Source organism: Entelurus aequoreus, linkage group LG06 (assembly GCF_033978785.1).
Source record: "Entelurus aequoreus isolate RoL-2023_Sb linkage group LG06, RoL_Eaeq_v1.1, whole genome shotgun sequence".
Taxonomy (NCBI): Eukaryota; Metazoa; Chordata; class Actinopteri; order Syngnathiformes; family Syngnathidae; genus Entelurus; species Entelurus aequoreus.
The window spans coordinates 61,758,666-61,779,023 of NC_084736.1; the positions used below are offsets into that span (position 1 = coordinate 61,758,666).

The window sequence follows — 20,358 nt, forward strand, 5'->3', positions numbered from 1 at the left end:
GCTACGGTGGAGTTTGGTGTGGCTAGTCTGCCCTGCATGGCGCACACTTTGCAGCTTGCTGTGAACGAAGGTGCCCTGTCTCAACACAGCATTTCAGAAGCTCTGGCTGACTGGTAGGCCACTTCAAGCACTCACCACTCGCTTGCAGCACATTTTTGTTACTCATACAAATATGTTAGAGCAGGGCAGATTGAGCCCAGTTTATAATTTCCTGTTATACAGTATGCCAGGCAGTCTTGCACTAAAGGTGGACTATGTTATTGTTTACTTTATTACTGTAGTATACTCTGGACTGAAGCTGTGTGCCTTCATTGTTTTTGTAGCTGTTGTTTTGAGGCATGTTTAAAAATAAAAATAAATAATGCACTTTGTGAAAGTCAAAGTATAGTATTTCCCATACTTGTAGTGGGTATCAGGATTATCTCAGGGAGAGCATGTCCCAAATTCCAAGCTGCTGTTTTGAGGCATGTTAAAAAAAATAATGCACTTTGTGACTTCAATAATAAATATGGCAGTGCCATGTTGGCACTTTTTTCCATAACTTGAGTTGAAGTTGTTCTCTTATTTTGGAAAACTTGTTACATTGTTTAATGCATCCAGCGGGGCTTCACAACAAAATTAGGCATAATAATGTGTTAATTCCACAACCGTATATATCAGTATCGGTTGATATCGGAATCTGTAATTAAGAGTTGGACAATATCGGAATATCGGATATCGGCAAAAAAGCCATTATCGGACATCTCTACTATGCACACATGACTCTATATCAAGTTACAGTCGTACTGTTTTTTGTAAACCCCACTTTTCGTTTGATACGATTTTGGTAAAAATGTTTGCTAAAACTTTGACCCGGTTACCGTATACCGTCTCGGTTATTGTACCGCCGATCATTGCGTGTAACAACTCTCCATTCCCTCATTCCCCCTCCTTATTCTTCTCATCTTTGCCAACAATAAAGTGATGTTCAATAGATAGATAGTACTTTATTGATTCCTTCAATGTTCATGTATCCATTTTTTAATTTGTGATTTATATGTATTTCACATTGTTTCCTGTATACATACAATGTATATATAATGTATATATACATTATGTTTAAATAAAATGTGTTTTGAATTTGCAATATTTCTTATGAGAAATAGAGATGGGCCATAAGGCCTAAAATCTACATTGCGATACGCCGATATGTATTGCAGCGTCCTGTCTTAACGATATATATCACAATATATTATTTTGTGAGTAAATGATATTAGAACCATTTCAAAATGGGTGACAAAGGCTCCTAATTTGGCTGCAAAAGTATGCGGTAAAATATTGTGTCATTTTCAGTTGTATTATTTTGTCAAAACTAATATTAATCTACTTGCTAATTTACTGTTAATAACTGGATTATTTTCTGTTGTAACATAGTTATATCTACGCTTCTGTTAAAAAGTAATAAGCACTTATTCTTCTGTTGTTTGGATACTTTACCTTAGTTTTGGGCGACACTACAAATTTGGATATCGATCCAATACCAAGTACAGACAGAGGCAGTATTGGTCATACCAATGCTGATACTGACACTTAAAAATTTCAAGTTCATTGAATGATTTATTTTTTTATCAGAATTGTAATCAGACAAAAACAGGATGGTGGTGTAACAATATCAATTAACTATTTCAATTATGTTCTACTATCGCCTCTAATTCAAATCCTTTAGATTTTGCCCTTAAAGTCCTCCTTTGTCTAGAGATATATTTCCTGAGTTTTGTAAACAATAACAACAACAACAAAAATAGCTTTGTTGATAACAAACAATATCGATCTAATCACTGTAGTATGATACTATACTCAGTATCGTTACTGTTGATATTTGCATCCTCTGTTTACATTCCAGAGTTCTAGTTTAGCGGTTAGCATATCATCTTACGATGTATTTTGTAGCATGTTGAGCTTTTCCTTGATACTTGTGAGAAACATATTTTATTTTCCACCATAGAGGCGAAGATTGCTGACTTAAAAGTGGCTTTTCACTATGAAGGGATGTTAGCCGCTAGCTCTCTAGCGAAGACTTTGCAGCCTTGTCCACACTCCAGGTCAATTTAGATTTGTATTTACCATATGTGATCTGTATCAGATTTGATTATGTCAATGTGAACAGCGCAATTACGATTTTTTTCATCATATCATTTGCTTGATCTGCGATGATGCATATATTTTCTTTAAAGACTAAAATATTGTTGTACAAACGTTTAAAAATAAATCTGTTATTATCAATTAGTATTAACATGTATTTTTTCTTACATTGTTTTGATCTATTTTTTAATTGTTTTTGCTTTTGATCTATTTTTTTAATTGTTTTTGCTTTTTGTACTTCATTGAGAAGCTTTCAAGTCGTATAGACTTCTCCAATCCTTAGACTTAGACAAACTTTATTGATCCACAAGGGAAATTGTTCCTGTTACTGACTTTTACTTTATTTAAAATGACTGGCAACAAATCTTGCATCTGTTTCTGTTGTTATTCAAGACTGTAGTCGTGTTTAGAGAGTCTTTATTTGGGGATAGGTTGATTGGCAACACTAAATTGGCCCTCGTGTGTGAATGTGTGTGTGAATGTTGTCTGTCTATCAGGGTGTACCCCGCCTTCCGCCAGATTGCAGCTGAGATAGGCTCCAGCACCCCCAGTGACCCCGAAAGGGACCAGCGGTAGAAAATGGATGGATGGATACTTCTGTCGCTCCACGTCCGCGACAAACAGTGATAGTTGCGGCCAGCCTCTACTGTCCCATAAATACTCTCTGATGTCACACTTGCTTTGAGCTCCTGGTCCAACTGCAAATTCTCTCACTGCCCTCTTAATAGTTGCACATTGCACTTTGTGTAGATCGCTGTCCGCGGGTATGGAGGCCATATTAAAGTTCGTACACATGGCAGACATCTTGTTTCTGCTCCAGACAATCGCGTTCCTATTGCTTACGCCATCACAACATTCGGTTTCGGCAGTGCTGTTCGTGATCAAAGTCTTTTTTAGCGATGCATCACTATTCAAGAGTGCACAAATAATAGGGTATATACATACATATATTAATACAGTACAGGTGAAAAGTTTGGACACACCTTCTCATTCAATGCGTTTTCTTTATTTTCATGACTCTTTACATTGTAGATTGTCACTGAAGGCATCAAAACTATGAATGAACACATGTGGAGTTATGTACTTAACCAAAAAAAGGTGAAATAACTGGAAACATGTTTTATATTCTAGTTTCTTCAAAATAGCCACCCTTTGCTCTAAATACTGCTTTGCATACTTTTGGCATTCTCTCGATGAGCTTCAAGAGGTAGTCACCTGAAATGGTTTTCACTTCACAGGTGTCATAGTTGCGATGCCTTCAGTGACAATCTACAATGTAAATAGTCATGAAAATCAGGAAAACGCATTGAAATGAGAAGGTGTGTCCAAACTTTTACCCTGTGTATATATTTATATATATCAATCAATCAATCAATCAATCAATGTTTATTTATATAGCCCTAAATCACAAGGGTCTCAAAGGGCTGCACAAGCCACAACGACATCCTCGGTACAGAGCCCGCATAAGGGCAAGGAAAAACTCACCCCAGTGGGACGTCGATGTGAATGACTATGAGAAACCTTGGAGAGGACCCATATGTGGGTGACCCCCCCCCCCCCCGCTCTAGGGGAGACCGAAAGCAATGGATGTCGAGTGGGTCTGACATAATATTGTGAATGTCCAGTCCATAGTGGATCCAACATATCAGCGATATATATATAGTGGTGGTAGTGAATTATATTTATATAGCGCTTTTCTCTAGTGACTCGCTTTTCTGTCTTGCCTCTTGGTGAGGGCGGTTTCTCCGCTCCCTCCTTCTCTGCTTGCTTTCTTGTGTCCTTGTCTTTGTCTGAACTTAACGCCTTCACCACTGCTTAATTCCTCCGGGGTTGTGGGGGCTGAGTAGCGCTTTAATAGCGGCAGCCGGCTCCCAGGGTCCCAACTCCCCCCTCCTCTGTTGCGAGTTGTTGTGATTACATGTACCATGTTTATGTGTGCCATGCTATGTGAGGTTTTTTCCTCGGACTCAGTCTGGACCACTCCTGAGGGTCCAGCCTCAGACTGATATTTTTTTTACTCTTCCCCCTTTCCCAATGTCACCTTTTTCCCACCTTTTTAAGGAGCGCTGTAAGTGGCTGATCCGTTGGCGGTCCCGTCTTGTCCCCCTGTAACGTATGTCTGCTCTTAGCGAGATTGTGCCGAAAATGTAATTTCAGTTCTTATGTGTCTTGTACATGTTAAGAATGGACAAAATAAAGCTGCTGTCTGCTGTCAAAGCGCTTTACATAGTGAAACCCAATATCAAAATTACATTTAAACCAGTGCGGGTGGCACTGGGAGCAGGTGGGTAAATTGTCTTGCCCAAGGACACAACGGCAGTGACTAGGATGGCGGAAGCGGGAATCGAACCTGGAACCCTCAAGTTGCTGTCACGGCCACTCTACCAACCGAGCTATGCTATATATAGCCATCCATTCATTATATTACTTTAATTGATTTTAACATACAAAACCCTTATTTTTATGGTGGGGCAGCTTCTGTTTTGCTGTGGCGGGCCGCCACGATCAATTACATGTAGAGAAAACCCTGGAACGACTCCATAAAATGATCGGCTGTGACAAAAAAGATCTGAATTGGACACCATACAGTGCGAACGTAGCCTACATTGCGTTGAGGACGCGTTCGTTTCGTGCAGTCAAATTTGTCGGACACAGCGAGAAAGTGTCATCAACATGCATTATCACGCTATAACGATAGTATTAAAAACTCTATCGTTGGCTAAACATATGTAATTTGCCCTTTGAGACACCCGTGATTTAGGGCTATATAAGTAAACTTTGATTGATTGATGATATCGTATATTGTTTGTATCAGACCTGGGCAAATTAAGGCCCGGGGGCAGCATGTGGCCCGTTAAGTTTTTCAATCTGGCCCGCCGGATATTCCCAGATATTGTTTTTAGATCTTTAAGATGGAAAGTGTAGCTGCCATTATGATGTGCAGTGATGTTTTCAAATGACCGTAAGTCTTGAACTATACAAAGTATTTCAATGGTTGGAATCTGCGCTTTTGCATGATATACTAGTTACTATGGTAATCTAATTAGTTACTATGGTAATCTAAGTCAGAGCAGCTCAGACAAGGCACCAAGCAGTGTGGGTGGGGAGCGTTTCCACAGAGTGATTCCACGGCGGCCAGCCTGAAATGCGGGTGTCAGGGACCGACGCGGAAGGAGATTTTTACAACAAAGTTCTGAAGCTTAGTGATATATCAGACATATCAGATTGTAGTAGGTGGGTTTTTTTTTACCCTTTGCGTTCATATTTCACTCTTTGTTGCATTTTTGTTGCGTTTCGCTTGATTGAAAAATATGTCGATCGAGAGGCAGTGTGACATTATATGTCGTCAATATTCAGTGTTTTATCGTTCATAGTTAATATTGTAAATTCTACATTCTTTATTTTCATGTACATTCTGGGTGTCTCATTCAGTTCAGAAATGTAAACTTCCATTCCGTTTTTTTAAGGCGGTCTGTTATAACATTTTTAGCATTCAATCAGACATTATTGTATGGTTTTGTATTAGTGTTCCTAAAAATAGATATACCGGCCCCCAGACACATTTTTTTCTCAAAATTTGGCCCCCAAGGCAAAATAATTGCCCAGGCCTGGTCTATATCTTTTAAATTGGTTCAATTTTTGTCAAACCTTTGGGAATGGATTACTAATGAAAACCCAGGTACGACTGTATTTTAGAATAAAAATAATTATACAGTTTAGGAACCTGTAATAATAAGGAAACCAAATGTTGCATTGTAAGATTTTACGTCATACTCCGGCTTCCTCCCACCTCCGCTAAGACATGCACCTGGGGATAGGTTGATTGGCAACACTAAATTGGCCCTATTGATTGATTGATTGAGACTTTTATTAGTAGGTTGCACAGTGAAGTACATATTCCGTACAATTGACCACTAAATGGTAACACCCGAATAAGTTTTTTAACTTGTTTAAGTCGGGGTCCACTTAAATTGATTCCTGATACAGATATATACTATCAGATATATACTATCATCATAATACAGTCATCACACAAGATAATCATCAGAGTATATACATTGAATTATTTACATTATTTGCAATCCGGGGTGTGGGATGTGGAGGGGTTGGGGGTTAGGTTTGGTTGTTATCACTTCAGTCATCAACAATTGTATCATCAGAGAAATGGACATTGAAACAGTGTAGGTCTGACTTCGTAGGATATGTACAGCAAGTAGTGGACATAGAGAGAGAGAGAGATCAGAAAGCATAAGAAAAAGTATCTACATTTGATTATTTACATTTGATTATTAACAATCCGGGGAGGGTGTTAGTTTAGGGTTGAAGTTGCCTGGAGGTGAACTTTTAGTGCGGTTTTGAAGGAGGATAGAGATGCCCTTTCTTTTACACCTGTTGGGAGCGCATTCCACATTGATGTGGCATAGAAAGAGAATGAGTTAAGAAGACCTTTGTTAGATCGGAATCTGGGTTTAACGTGGCCCTAAGTTTGTGAATGTGAGTGTGAATGTTTTCTGTTTATCTGTGTTGGCCCTGCGATGAGATGGCGACTTGTCCAGGGTGTACCCCGCCTTCCGCCCGAATGCAACTGAGATAGGCTCCAGCACCCCCGAAAGGGACAAGCAGTAGAAAATGGATGGAGTGCAGTAATACGTCAGAAAACTATTCCTACAATAAATGTGTGATGTTGTAAGACAGAAATAGATTGCACCACAACGCCATTGTGACACTTTCTCAAAGTCTCCCAGTTGGAACAATTAGTACTGAGTTTATGTGTTCATGTTGACTCCCACTGCATGTTCTGCATACTCAGAACATTTTTTGGAGGGGAGAAAAAAAAAAGTCCATGATTCCTTCAACTACACTACAGTAGCTGCATGCAACTATTGATGCATCCTCTCCATGGTTACCTACGGTCTAAAGGCCAGACCAGTATCAGGTTCTCCGTGCATAAGGGACCACGCTGTACACTGCATGGCTTACAAGTGTGCAGGATAGCAGGGGGAATTTGTAATATTTCAATACAGGACGACAGCTGATATATGAAACTTACCTGGCCACGACTTCATTGTCAACTTTTATGATGCAGTATGGATCACTGGTTCCAGACCTTAAGATGACAACAAAATAATGTTTTGCTTTCGGGTGCATTTATGTCTCATTGTCCTTATTTAGCATTCCTTTGTTCCCTCCGAATGACAAAGCAACTCTTATGAGCATTTATTGGACAGGAATAACATTACATCTCCACAAAAGCACTACACATGAAATAATCATGCTCACTATAAATCTTGACTTTCTATCTTGTTTATTTCTCTAAGAGACAATATGCAATAATCTCACACATGAGTATAAGTTTTTAAACAGAACTGAAAAAAAATGTAAATTAATTGAGTTCTACACGAAACCACATGCTCTGGAGCCCACTATACATATTACTTACACGTCTTTGGCTGGGAGGTTCCTGCCCTCGACAATGCGAAAATATAAGGATGTGTTTTTGGCCATTTTTTGCCAAAGATAAGAATCCAAGTCTCCCATGCGCGTTGTCCTTATCAAAATGTTATCTTCTGACTGGTCTTCATCTCACTGCACCTTGATAGCTTGTCACACGCACGCACACACGCACGCCCTGCCGGTGAGGCAGCCTGTGGGGGTCGCAGCGCGGGAGTGGGGTCTTAAAACTGCCCGTTTTTGTTTTTTGTTATTTTTTTGTTCTTTACCTTTACTGCCACCAGATAAATAAAGACATATTACCGCCCGTGCTTCAAATGCCGTTGCGGTACTATTTGTTTTTTCTCCAAATTTACACCTATGGTGTGTAAAATGTATTCTTGTGCCACCTAGTGAATTTAGACAGCCACTGCATGCTCGTATTGACTTCACAGGCAGGCATCTACAAGGGCAGCTAAAGCGGCACGATGTGGTCCTTTTTGATTGAGCCCGGGTCGAGAGTTTAGAAACCCGAGCTGTGTACCATTTCGGGGTCTGCATCCTTCGAAGGACGAATTTGAAGGCCTGCTTACGTCACAACGCCGCGCTAAGGCCGTCTCAATTCATTCGAATTCGAAGGCTCCTCCGAATGCGCCCTCCTCCGCGACTATCGTTCGTGGCCATCCATATCCCAAGATGCTTTGCGCGCCTTTGTTCCATGAATTGATTAACGTGGACCCCGACTTAAACAGGTCGAACAACTTATTGGGGGGTTACCATTTAGTGGTCAATTGTACGGAATATGTACTGTACTGTGAAATCTACAAATACAAGTCGCAATCAATCAATCAAAACAAGCAGCGGCAGCGAATACACTTTCAAATGTAAGTATCCTCCGCAGGCTAGACTGTCCCATTTAAACAACGGGTGACGCATCCTTCGGAGGGTCCCGCCTTCTGAGGCTGCGTAGGCCGGGTCCTCCGAAGGATGCAGACCCTGAATTGGGAAACAGAGCAGGATGACCACGCCCCGCGGTCCCCGGAGCTCATTTGATTGGTCGCTGCAAAGTCTCTATCTCTTGCAAAAACTTGCAAAATGGCCGAAATCTGTAGTTTTTCTCACAGAGATCTCTATGATGAGCTCAACAACAAAAACTACAAAATGGCGGCCAAACGTAGCAATGCCCCCAATCTATAAATTATAATTATATGCGGTCTCAATTGTGACATTAGGATGAAATGCGTGCTGAGGTTATAAGCCACGCTATAATTGTTTTTATTAGGGATGTCCGATAATGGCTTTTTTGCCGATATCCGATATTCCGATATTGTCCAACTCTTAATTACCGATATCAACCGATACCGATATATACAGTAGTGGAATTAACACATTATTATGCCTAATTTGGACAACCAGGTATGGTAAAGATAATGTCCTTTTTTTAAAAATTAATAAAATAAAATAAGATAAATAAATTAAAAACATTTTCTTGAATAATAAAGAAAGTAAAACAATATAAAAACAGTTACATAGAAACTAGTAATTAATGAAAATGAGTAAAATTAACTGTTAAAGGTTAGTACTATTAGTGGACCAGCAGCACGCACAATCATGTGTGCTTACGGCAGTGACGTGCGGTGAGGTTCATGGCTGGTGAGGCACTGACTTCATCACAGTCAGATTTACAAACATATGAACCCTAAAGAGTATCTTATTCACCATTTGATTGGCAGCAGTTAACGGGTTATGTTTAAAAGCTCATACCAGCATCAAAGGTTGGAATTGGGGGTTAAATCACCAAAAATGATTCCCTGGCGCGGCGCCGCTGCTGCCCACTGCTCCCCTCACCTCTCAGGGGGTGATCAAGGCATGGGTCAAATGCAGAGGACAAATTTCACCACACCTAGTGTGTGTGTGACAATCATTGGTACTTTAACTTAACTTTAACTTTACACATACAAACTGTAGCACACAAAAAAGCACTTTTAATAAAAAAAACTTTATTATGGTCTTACCTTTACTTATAAATGAAGTCCATGCGCCGCTGTTGTGCTGGATAATGTACCCCCGCCGTAGAATGCACCCCCTGACGGGAGTGTTATATCAACTAAAGCCCACACTTAAACTTTCCACGTGCAAGATTGAATCTATTTAAAAAAGTGTTTTAATAAGAAGCCAAAAAGTGCAAAAACAATAATGTTCGTGTTGGAGGAGTTGTGAATGAATGAAATATGAAATCCGTGCTGCAGTCTGCAGGTGTACCTAATGTTGTGGCCCTGCAGTCATTCACAACTCCTCCAACACAAACATTATTGTTTTTGCACTTTTTGGCTTCTTATTAAATAACTGTTTTAAATAGATTCAATCTTGCACGTGGAAAGTTTAAGTGTAGGCTTTAGTTGATATAACACTCCCGTCAGGGGTTGCATTTTACGGTGGGGGTGCATTAACCGGCACAAGGAGGCGGGATTACTGCGAGCCTCAGCCAGTGCGTCTTCGCAGCAGTTTTATGATTGTTCAGCACAACAAATACGTTACACACATACAGTTGTTGACCAAATACACTGTACATTATATACCTCAGCTAACTAAACTATGGAAATGTATAATATAGTTCATATAGCAATACGGTCTCACTGCATAGCAGGCCAGCAGTTAACCGAGTCCGCAATCCATGTTGAGGCACAACTGAGTGACGTGCCTCAACTGGCTGCTGATCACAGCAAGTCTCTTCTCAGTATTTGAACGGCAAATCTGAAAATTCAGTGATTTTGAATAAAAATAATCTAAAACTGGTGATGTTAAATGGAAAATAACTTTATAGTATAATAACTGGATACATATAACAATTTAATTCATTTTTTTTCTTTTTACATTTTTTTTCTTTCCATGATGGCACGTGAGGCCCCGCCTCACCTGCCTCCAGTGACTGCACGTCACTGGCTTACGGACTGTATCCCTTGCAGACTGTATTGATGTGTGTGGACTTTTGGCAGTAATTTAACTCCATAGCATGCTTCCTCAACTAGGTATCATAATGAAAAAGACAGCGATTCATTTTCCCTCAGCGACCGATGGGGGCAAAAGTGACGCTACTGCATGAGGAATCAGCTAGAGCAGCCAGAAGAAGAAGGGACTTTGCAGCGACCAATCAAATGGGCTCCGGGGAGCGAGGGGCGTGGTCATCCCTCCTTGAGCTAGGGTTTCTAAACTCGCTGGGGCTAATGCTAACAAGTTAAAGCGTAACGCGCACAGCCCCTAAAATAATTTTCAATTATTTGAGTTGTATATTTGCAAACCGTTGTGTTTTTTTTCTTTGTTATAATAGTTTGCTTATTATACACTTCACTCGCAACACGTCCCACTGAGTGAAAGTGTTACTTAGTCGCATGTGTTATTGTTTCGTAGTTCAGATGGAAGGCTATCCTGTAGTTACTGACGGCGACTCTATAAAACAACAAGAACGACACTACTACCTGTTGTCAGAGTTACAAACCCTGGTCAAAGATTTACCAAGGTAGTGGCATTTCAATAATTAATAAAAAAAAATATTGATTGATTGTTCTAGGGCAGCACGGTGGAAAAGGGGTTAGTGCATGTGCCTCACAATACGAAGGTCCTGAGTTCAATCCCGGGCTCGGGATCTGTCTGTGTGGAGTTTGCATGTTCTCCCCGTGACTGCGTGGGTTCCCTCCGGGTACACCGGCTTCCTCCCACCGCCAAAAACATGCACCTGGGGATAGGTTGATTGGCAACACCAAAATTGGCCCTAGTGTGTGAATGTGAGTGTGAATGTTGTCTGTCTATTTGTGTCGGCCCTGCGATGAGGTGGCAACTTGTCCAGGGTGTACGCCGCCTTCCGCCCGAATGCAGCTGAGATAGGCTCCAGCACCCACCGCGACCCCGAAAGGGACAAGCGGTAGACAATGGATGGATTGATTGCTCTAGGCACAAGCTGTAGAAAATGGATGGATGGATGTTCAAACATTTATGTCCGGGGTGAGATGGGTCCTTTATGATGTTTTGGGATGGATTAATGCTCTCATAATCAATTGTTCAAGTCTTGTTTTATGCTGTTAATAGTTCTCATTGACAGTTCCTTCCAGCAACGCCTGTCCTACAACACACTTGGTGATCTGGCCCTGGCACTCATAGATGGAACTGTTTATGAAATAGTGCAAGGCCTCCTCGATATTCAACACCTGACCGAGAAAAACCTGTACAACCAGAGGCAAAAGTTGCACTGTGAACACCAAGGTAAGCCCTCTTACTAGAAAATATACATGACGGAATAGCAGATAATCACTCAGCTGTTGTATAGAATAGAATAGATCTTTGTTGTGATTATATATTGTACAACGAAATTGCAAGCAAACCCATTTAGTGCAAGTTCATAGATAAAACATGAGAACATTGGTACAAAGATAAAAACAAATACATTAAAAACATAAAATACAAAGTACACAGCTCACATGCACAGTCATTCTTTTTTATGCCTTGATTGTGGTCAGCGACACTATTTCTCTCTGGTACAATCAATCAATCAAAGTTTATTCATATACCGTATTTGTAGGACTATAAGTCACAGTTTTTTTCATAGTTTGGCCGGGGGTGCGACTTATACTCAGGAGCGACTTGTGTGTGAAATTATTAACACATTACCGTAAAATAACAAATAATATTATTTAGCTCATTCACGTAAGAGACTAGACGTATAAGATTTCATGGGATTTAGCGATTAGGAGTGACAGATTGTTTGGTAAACGTATAGCATGTTCTATATGTTATAGTTATTTGAATGACTCTTACCATAATATGTTACGTTAACATACCAGGCACGTTCTCAGTTGGTTATTTATGCGTCATATAACGTACACTTATTCAGCCTGTAGTTCACTATTCTTTATTTATTTTAAATTGCCTTTCAAATGTCTATTCTTGGTGTTGGGTTTTATCAAATACATTTCCCCAAAAAATGCGACATATATATGTTTTTTTCCTTCTTTATTATGCATTTTCGGCCGGTGCGACTTATACTCCGGAGCGACTTATACTCCGAAAAATACGGTATGTCCTGCAGTTCAAAAAGTTTATGTCCGGGGTGAGATGGGTCCCTTATGATGTTTTGGGCCTTTTTGAGGCACCTCGCACTGTACAGTTCATCTACGGAGAGGAGAGAGCAGCCAGTGATCTTCATGGCAGTGGTTATGACCCTCTGAAGTGCATTTCTCTCTGCCACTGTGCAGCTGGCATACCATACACACATGCAGTATGTCAACACACTCTCTATTGAGCAGCGATAGAAAGGCACAAGCGGCTTTTTGTGATAGGTGGTTCTTTCTGAGGAGTCTCAGAAAGTAAAGTCTCTGCTGTGCCTTTTTGGTCTTCCTCGATCTGGACGCCCAAGAACCTGAAGTTAGAAAAATATCAAAACAATGTCAAACTTAGACTTAAACATGGATCAGTGAATCCGAGTTTGCATTTACAAAGTTACAGTTTTGTGTGTCTAACCTGCAGCCCTAAAGCAGGATCTCACAAGGAGGCACAAGGAAGCCCTGCTGTCATGCAAGTCTCACAACCTGGCGCTCCTCAAATCAAATCAGCAAGCTGAGCAAGAGGTAACAGCGGGAATTGCTGTATACTTTTACCAGAAAAAGCAACGCGGATTCTCATAATTCCCTCATTTTGTAATAAATTGTTTTCTTGAAGGCCCTGGAAATCCGTGTGCGAGAAGAACAAAGAATGTTGGATAAGAAAATTGTGGTGGAAATTGATCAAAAAGTAACGGATCAACAGAATACTTTGGAGAAAGCTGGAGTTCCTGGATTTTATATCACCACTAATCCCCAGGTGAGCAGGCTAAAGCAGCTTGATTGATATAGTACAGTAGATACACTCGAAGTCCAATATAAGCAGTTGCTGGGGTTCATAAAATCCAGACCGCGTTATTACCGGGATCGCGTTATAACTAGGGATGATACTCAAAACCGGTTTTCCCGGTTGTTCGATAAGAAAAGAACCGAGTCCTCGGACTCAAATCCCTTTTTGAGAACCGGTACCCGTTATCGAGACCACTATAGTAAAGAAAAAGAGTTGGTTCTTTATTCGAACCCCTCGGAACGAATCCCGTCCCGACCAGAAATGCTCCGTGTGACGTCACAAGAAATCAGTCACGTAGCTCAGTCATTAGGCGCAGATAGCGAAAGCAGGAAAAAAATGGACGGGAAAAAGTGCTCCAAGGTGTAATAAAGTTCAAAACAAAAGGTATAATCCAATGAATAACTTTACTGGGAGATTTGAGCAGGGTACAAACACATGAAGAACACTTCTACGACCCACCGGAAACATAGCAACCAGGCTAGCAACGCACCTCCTTTACGGCAGCTGTCGCAACGTTCTTATAGCAACCGCAGCACATACATATATGACATGATCTCCCTTTTTCAACTTTTGTTTTTCTTTCCTTGTAAACAAAACAAAATCACACTGTATATGTGTTGTCTGTCTAATTATAAATAATGCAGACGAGGCGTGTTGGCTGAGTTCTTGACGTTTACTTTCACGGGTGACGACATGCAACAACACTTTTCGGGGCTACCGCGCATGCTCGTCACTCCCGTTGCATGATGGGTAGTGTAGTTGTTATATTCCCTAGCTCATAACATCTTTCCCCCTATAAAGAAATAATGTTAACTCAATAAAGTGTATTTCTTTTTTTAGCTTTAACTTTTCATTTTTTAGCATTGTAACCACATTTGCAAACAACTTTTCTCTTCATAGAATTTTCTTTCAATAAAGAAATAAAGTGCAAAAATGTCAAAGCATCATAACAAACAGTTATGTCAAATAGCAGCAGAATTGCACTTTTTGGAGAGCTGTATTATTTCCAGTTTTGTGCCCAAGGGACTGATTTTATTTAACACTAGTATTATTTATACACCTATAGTGATCACAGAGACAGGTTGTTTTTGTGTTACCTTATATATTTGTTTTTCTGAAAAATCCCACTTAATATACTTTGGGTAACAACAGTCAATATTTTTTTTTTTTAGGGGGGCAACAGTCAATATTTATTTATTTTTTAGATTAAATTGTTTTCTTATATAATAAAAGTGAGCTTTTGTTAAACCAAATATTGTGTGTTTTTTTCCATATACAACAACCTATCTGGACTCGATAAGAGAATCGATAAGGAATCGGTTCGATAAGAGGATTCGATAATAGACTCGAACTCGATAATTTCTTATCAAACATCATCCCTAGTTATAACAAAAAAACGTTTTTACCGTTTAACTTTTTTTTTTTAATATAATAATCACATCTTATGTGGTGAAAACAAAGGGGGTTTGCAGTGGTTTGAGTTTGTGAGTTCCTGTCTTGTTGACGGTGAACATCAGCATGACTGTCTTTAAGTTGTTTGAATCCTTCTCTGCATTGTGCTTCGTAGTTTGTTCTTGCTTGCCAGTGTTGAGACTGAATAATCCTGTCTCGCCGCAGTTGTACGGATGCATCTTTTTCAAAGTGGACACTCGTCAATGATCCGCTTTAGAAACGACACAAATAGGTCTGTTTTCTTCTTGATGTAGACAGGCAAATGAAAAAAAAGGGCCCAGAAGAGCCGAATATCCCGTGTGACAGCATCTTAAAAGTAAAAAAACAATTGTCACTGCCGGCAAACGGCAAAGGTTGATGATTGGTGGATAGTGCTCCCACGTTACGTGAATGGTGCATTGTGCTCCCACGTCACAGAATTGGGCGGGCAGTAGACCCAGTAGGTAGGGTCGATGCAGTATTGATAATCGATAATTTGGTGGGAAAAAAACCAATGCGATCGACTCACGTGGAAAAAAATCGGGCAAAAATTCGGGGTCGGTGTCATGACCGCAATAAATACAACATCGCGTTATATCGGACTTTTGAGTGTACTGGGAACATTAAGGATTATTAAGTGATTGAGATAAATATGAAACAGTGGATAATGCATACAGTAAATAATTCTCTTTCCATGGTTTGTGATTATGTCAGGAGCTAACAATGCAGATGAACCTACTGGAGTTGATCCTGAAGCTTCAACAGAAAGAGTCACAGTATGGACTTTTATGACAATGAGCACAATATCAATTAAGACAATAAGAGTGGAGGTTATATTAAGTTAATTAATCACAGTTAAAGGGGACCTATGATAATTCTAATCTACAGTTGACACACTTCATTGTGGTTTAGATAACATGTATTGGATATGCTTTGGTGTATATTAACTGTTAAAAAAAGACTGCAAAACACAGCATTGCAAGGTATACACAACTGTGTGCAAGTCCACGCTCAAATGCATGAACTTTATGATTTGATGCTTTGGCATTGTTTAATACGCGTATCCAACATTGTAACATTTATAAGTCAGAAAAAAGGAAAACCATCATAGGTCCCCTTAAATGTTAAATGCAACATGAGGCATGTAATTATTAAAATAATTTTCAACTCTACAACAATTAATTAATATTTGGGTTCATGACACTAGATTAGAGCACTATTTTTCAGTTCTGCATGGTTTTTGTTTTATTTTTACAATAATCTGTGTAGTTTTGTGTTGTAAAAAAAAATACCTCAGGGAAAAAGGATTTGAATGAGACTCAATAGTAGTTTTTGCTACTGTTTACTTATTTTGCACTATTGCCTTTATTTTTATTAAACAATTGTATGTAATAAAATTTCATGTTGTCTGTATTGTTACATTGACTTATATTGTTAAAATGTTCTTAATTTGCCTAAAATCTTTTTCTGATTTATTGTGATTATAATCACGATCAACAAATTGAAAGCAAAATCATTCAATGATCTTTCCAACTTCCAAGTAAGAAAAAGTTTCAGCAATACTGGCCTTGCATTTACTGAATATCGGATTGATTTGAAATTTGGTTGTATTGCCGAAACCTAGACTGCTGAGGCTCTTCGGGTTTTGGCTTGGGATCAGAGGGGCAAACATTCAAAATGGCTACCATTCATTGAGCACCTGCTGTGCAGATGTCAAAGTATTATAAAATGTTTGGAGCAGCGGCGTCCAAACATTTTGCCTCCAAGGCCCAAAGTGAAAATGGGCAGCAAGCCAAACATAGAATTTTTAAGAGTAAAACCTAAATATATAGCTGCTATAATATAAAATGTGTTACTTTGGCCCACAGACCCCACTTAGGGCCAAATACACAAGCCATATATTATCAAAAACAGCAGAATAGGATTGGATGGATGCATGAGCTCTTAAGGAGAAAGAGCGACCACAAGTCGCTTCCCTGGTGACCAGCAATGTTTAGTTTCCAACAATATTCAGTCATTTTCTTGATGCAAAAAATTGCACCATCCATGTTTGCTCCTATGTAAGTATATAGAAAATATCAAAATAAAATAAATGAATAAACATTTTTAAATTCATACAGAAATTTGACATAGTAATCCTTGCAAACTCAACAGAATATTTTAAATCTTGAGAAAAGGGTTTCTTCTAAACCAGTGTTTTTCAACCACTGTGCCGCGGCACACTAGTATGCCGTGAGATATAGTCTGGTGTGCCGTGGGAGATTATCTAATTTCACAATATTTTTTGCAAACCAATAATTATAGTCTGCAAATTATGTGTTGTTGTTGAGTGTCGGTGCTGTCTAGAGCTCGGCAGAGTAACCGTGTAATACTGTTCCATATCAGTAGGTGGCAGCCGGTAGCTAATTGCTTTGTAAATGTCAGAAACAGTGGGAGGCAGCGTGCAGGTAAAAAGGTATCTAATGCTTAAACCAAAAATAAACAAAAGGCGTGTGCCCCTAAGAAAAGGCATTGAAGCTTAGGGAAGGCTATGCAGAATGAAACTAAAACTGAACTGGTTACCAAGTAGTCCCCCAAGGCAGTATTTTAGGGCCTTTACTGTTCCTAATATACGTAAATGACATGTCATCAGCATGCGACTGTGAATTGTTCCTGTTTGCGGATGACTCGGCCCTGCTGGTATTCGGCAAGGACAAGTCACGGGTGGAAAAAATCCTCAGTGCTGAACTCCTTAGTATTTGCCCCTGGCTCGCTGACAATAAACTATCCATACACTTAGGTAAAACGAAATCCATCCTATTTGGGTCCCAAATCAATCTCAAGAAAGTCAATGACTTCACTATAAAAGTGGGTGACATTGTTATCACCAGGAAAGATGAGGTCATCTACCTGGGTTCCATTCTAGAGGCTAATCTTTCCTGTGATAAAATGGCAACCAAGGTTATCAGAAAGATTAACCAACGAACGAGATTTCTCTACAGAATCTCCTCTCTGGTCGACAAAAGCACCTTGAAGATTCTAGCGGGAACTCTCGTTCAACCCTTTTTCGATGGCGCATGCACCTCCTGGTACCCTAGCACATCCAAAACCCTTAAATCTAGACTCCAAACATCCCAGAACAAGCTAGTCAGGTTACTTCTAGACCTCCACCCCAGATCCCACCTCACTCCTACCCACTTCTCCAAAGTGGGCTGGCTCAAGGTGGAGGACAGAGTAAAACAACTTGCACTTAGCCTAGTCTATAAAATCCGCTACACCTCCCTGATACCGAAGTACATGTCAAACTACTTCCATAACGTAAATGACCGACATAACCTCAACACCAGGGAGATCTCCACTAACCACGTTAAACCCAGATTCCGATCTAACAAAGGTCTTAACTCATTCTCCTTCTATGCCACATCAATATGGAATGCACTCCCAACAGGTGTAAAAGAAAGTGCATCTATATCGTCCTTTAAAACCTCACTAAAACAACACCTCCAGGCAACTTCCACTCTTGACTAACACCCTCCCACCTCCCCGGATTGTAAATAACCAAATGTAAATAATCAAATGTATTTCTAATGTATATACTTGTTCTTATGCTATCTGAACTCACTATGTTCTCTGCTCGCTGTACATATCCAACCAAGTCAGACCTACACTGTTTCAATGTCCATTTCTCTGATGATGCAATTGTTGATGACTGAAGTGATGTTATCAACCAAACCCTCCTCATCCCACCCCCCGGATTGTAAATAATGTAAATAATTCAATGTATATACTCTGATGATTAACTTGTGTGATGACTGTATTATGCTGATAGTATATATTTGTACCATGAATTGATTTACGTGGACCCCGACTTAAACAAGTTAAAGAACTTATTCTGGTGTTACCATTTAGTGGTCAATTGTACGGAATATGTACTGAACTGTGCAATCTATCTACTAATAAAAGTTTCAATCAATCAATCAAAACTCCGGATTTTTTCAACGCAAAAAAATGTGCCTTGGCTCCAAAAAGGTTGAAAAACACTGCTCTAAACAGCTATGTGTTGTCATCTGGCTTCTGCACTGCTGGAGGTAAACAAAGATGGAACGCTCGCCAAATCCGGAAGTGCCTCTCAGTCACGTGGTCGTGGTGAGTATGGGCGGGGCCACGTTGAGGGGGGTGACTGGCCCTTTAAGGAGCATCTCATGATGGCTGTTAGTCCTCCACGCTCATCCTGCTCCTCCATCACTGCAGCTCCATCCACTCCGGCAGCCTCCCACTGAATTTGACACCTGCAGGCGCAGATGGGAAACAAACTGCAGCGGTAAATTCATGTTTCTTTTCAATTCATGACCAAAATGTATTATTTAGCTTACAACACGGCCTTATATGCGACTCGCATGTTACAGGATAGCGTGTTTCCATCCAGGGGCACAGCTTACCTAGTGATCCGCCTCCATCTTGGCATTAATTATTAATTTTCCATTAGGACAACGTATTTTTGTTGTGCAAGCCAAGTCACGTATATGCTGATACGCAGATAGGAAATTATGTTATCAGTTGTGATATGGCGGATATTACTCGCACCAGGAAATGATTATGTAATTTACAATGTTGTCGCCGTGAGTGGAAAAAGACAAATGACTATAAGCATGATGATGTGGCCTATTTACCATAACGACATACCGCTATAGCAGGGCTCTGTTTGTTTTCAAAGTCAAAATGTTATCATTCCAGTTCTTCGCTCAACATTTCTCCTCATATTAGCTGTCAGGTGGTTTCACTTAATGGCCCATGGGTGTGTCAGCTGGTTCCCACTCACTTCTATTTACAGCTCTTGAGAAACAGTGACCCATGGACCTCATTAGTTTTATTTTAGAGTGGCTATAGGGAATGAGACCCCCTAAAAAGTTCTTAAACCCCGCCATGATTCCAGCTTTTGACGTTAAAACAGCACCAATTGTTATTTGATTGAAATTATAGCAATAGCTATAATTGTTGTAATATCTCTTGTCTAAATAAATTGTGCATATATGGTGACTTCCTGTTTAGTGCAGAGTAAGCTTCGAAATAAAAGCATGTCTGTCATCAGAGAGGGTTTTAATCAGAAGACAATGACTTCATTGGCATCCAATTTTGTAAAAAAAATGTTTTATTGTAATGTTTACCTTTTAATATAAGGCAATAAAATATATTATGGTTGGTTATGTGTTTAGATTTCTATTTTTTTTAATCAAAAATATATAAACACTTCTTAAACTTTTTGACCTCAGGCCCAACTTTTCCACTACAGAGGGCCTGTTGCCCACTAAAATATTAACACTGAATTAGTCATCTTTCTCTTGATTTTATTTATATTCAATAATTATAACAAACCTACTTACTGTTTATAACAGGGGTCCCCAAACTTTTTGACTCGGTGGCCACATTGGGTTAAAAAAATTTGGCCGGAGGCCAAGCTATATACATATATATATTTTATATATATATATATATATATATATATATATATATATATAT

General features: G+C 39.6%; 3 protein-coding genes across 3 annotated transcripts in view; 2 read left to right on the top strand and 1 right to left on the bottom strand.

Moving 5' to 3' along the window:
• The window catches only part of LOC133651614 (rasGAP-activating-like protein 1), a 53,227-nt gene extending 44,966 nt beyond the window's left edge, over window positions 1-8,261 (bottom strand). Inside the window, exons 1-2 of the mRNA XM_062049595.1 lie at window positions 7,562-8,261; window positions 7,172-7,228 (exon numbers count right to left, since the gene is read on the bottom strand). Coding sequence (XP_061905579.1) covers window positions 7,172-7,228; window positions 7,562-7,659 — 155 coding nt within the window. The 5' untranslated portion in view covers window positions 7,660-8,261. The remainder of the gene's footprint in view (window positions 1-7,171; window positions 7,229-7,561) is intronic.
• Window positions 8,262-10,661: 2,400 nt separating this feature from the next.
• On the top strand, window positions 10,662-16,259 carry dgcr6 (DiGeorge syndrome critical region gene 6). The gene is made up of 5 exons (XM_062051136.1): window positions 10,662-11,068; window positions 11,648-11,808; window positions 13,069-13,169; window positions 13,261-13,401; window positions 15,577-16,259. The coding sequence occupies exons 1-5, from the start codon at window positions 10,941-10,943 to the stop codon at window positions 15,652-15,654; spliced, it is 609 nt and encodes a 202-aa protein (XP_061907120.1). The 5' UTR covers window positions 10,662-10,940; the 3' UTR covers window positions 15,655-16,259.
• A 2,781-nt stretch (window positions 16,260-19,040) lies between these two features.
• The window catches only part of slc7a4 (solute carrier family 7 member 4), a 32,449-nt gene continuing 31,131 nt past the window's right edge, over window positions 19,041-20,358 (top strand). Inside the window, exon 1 of the mRNA XM_062051139.1 lies at window positions 19,041-19,162. The gene's annotated coding sequence lies outside the window, so the exon portion shown is untranslated. The remainder of the gene's footprint in view (window positions 19,163-20,358) is intronic.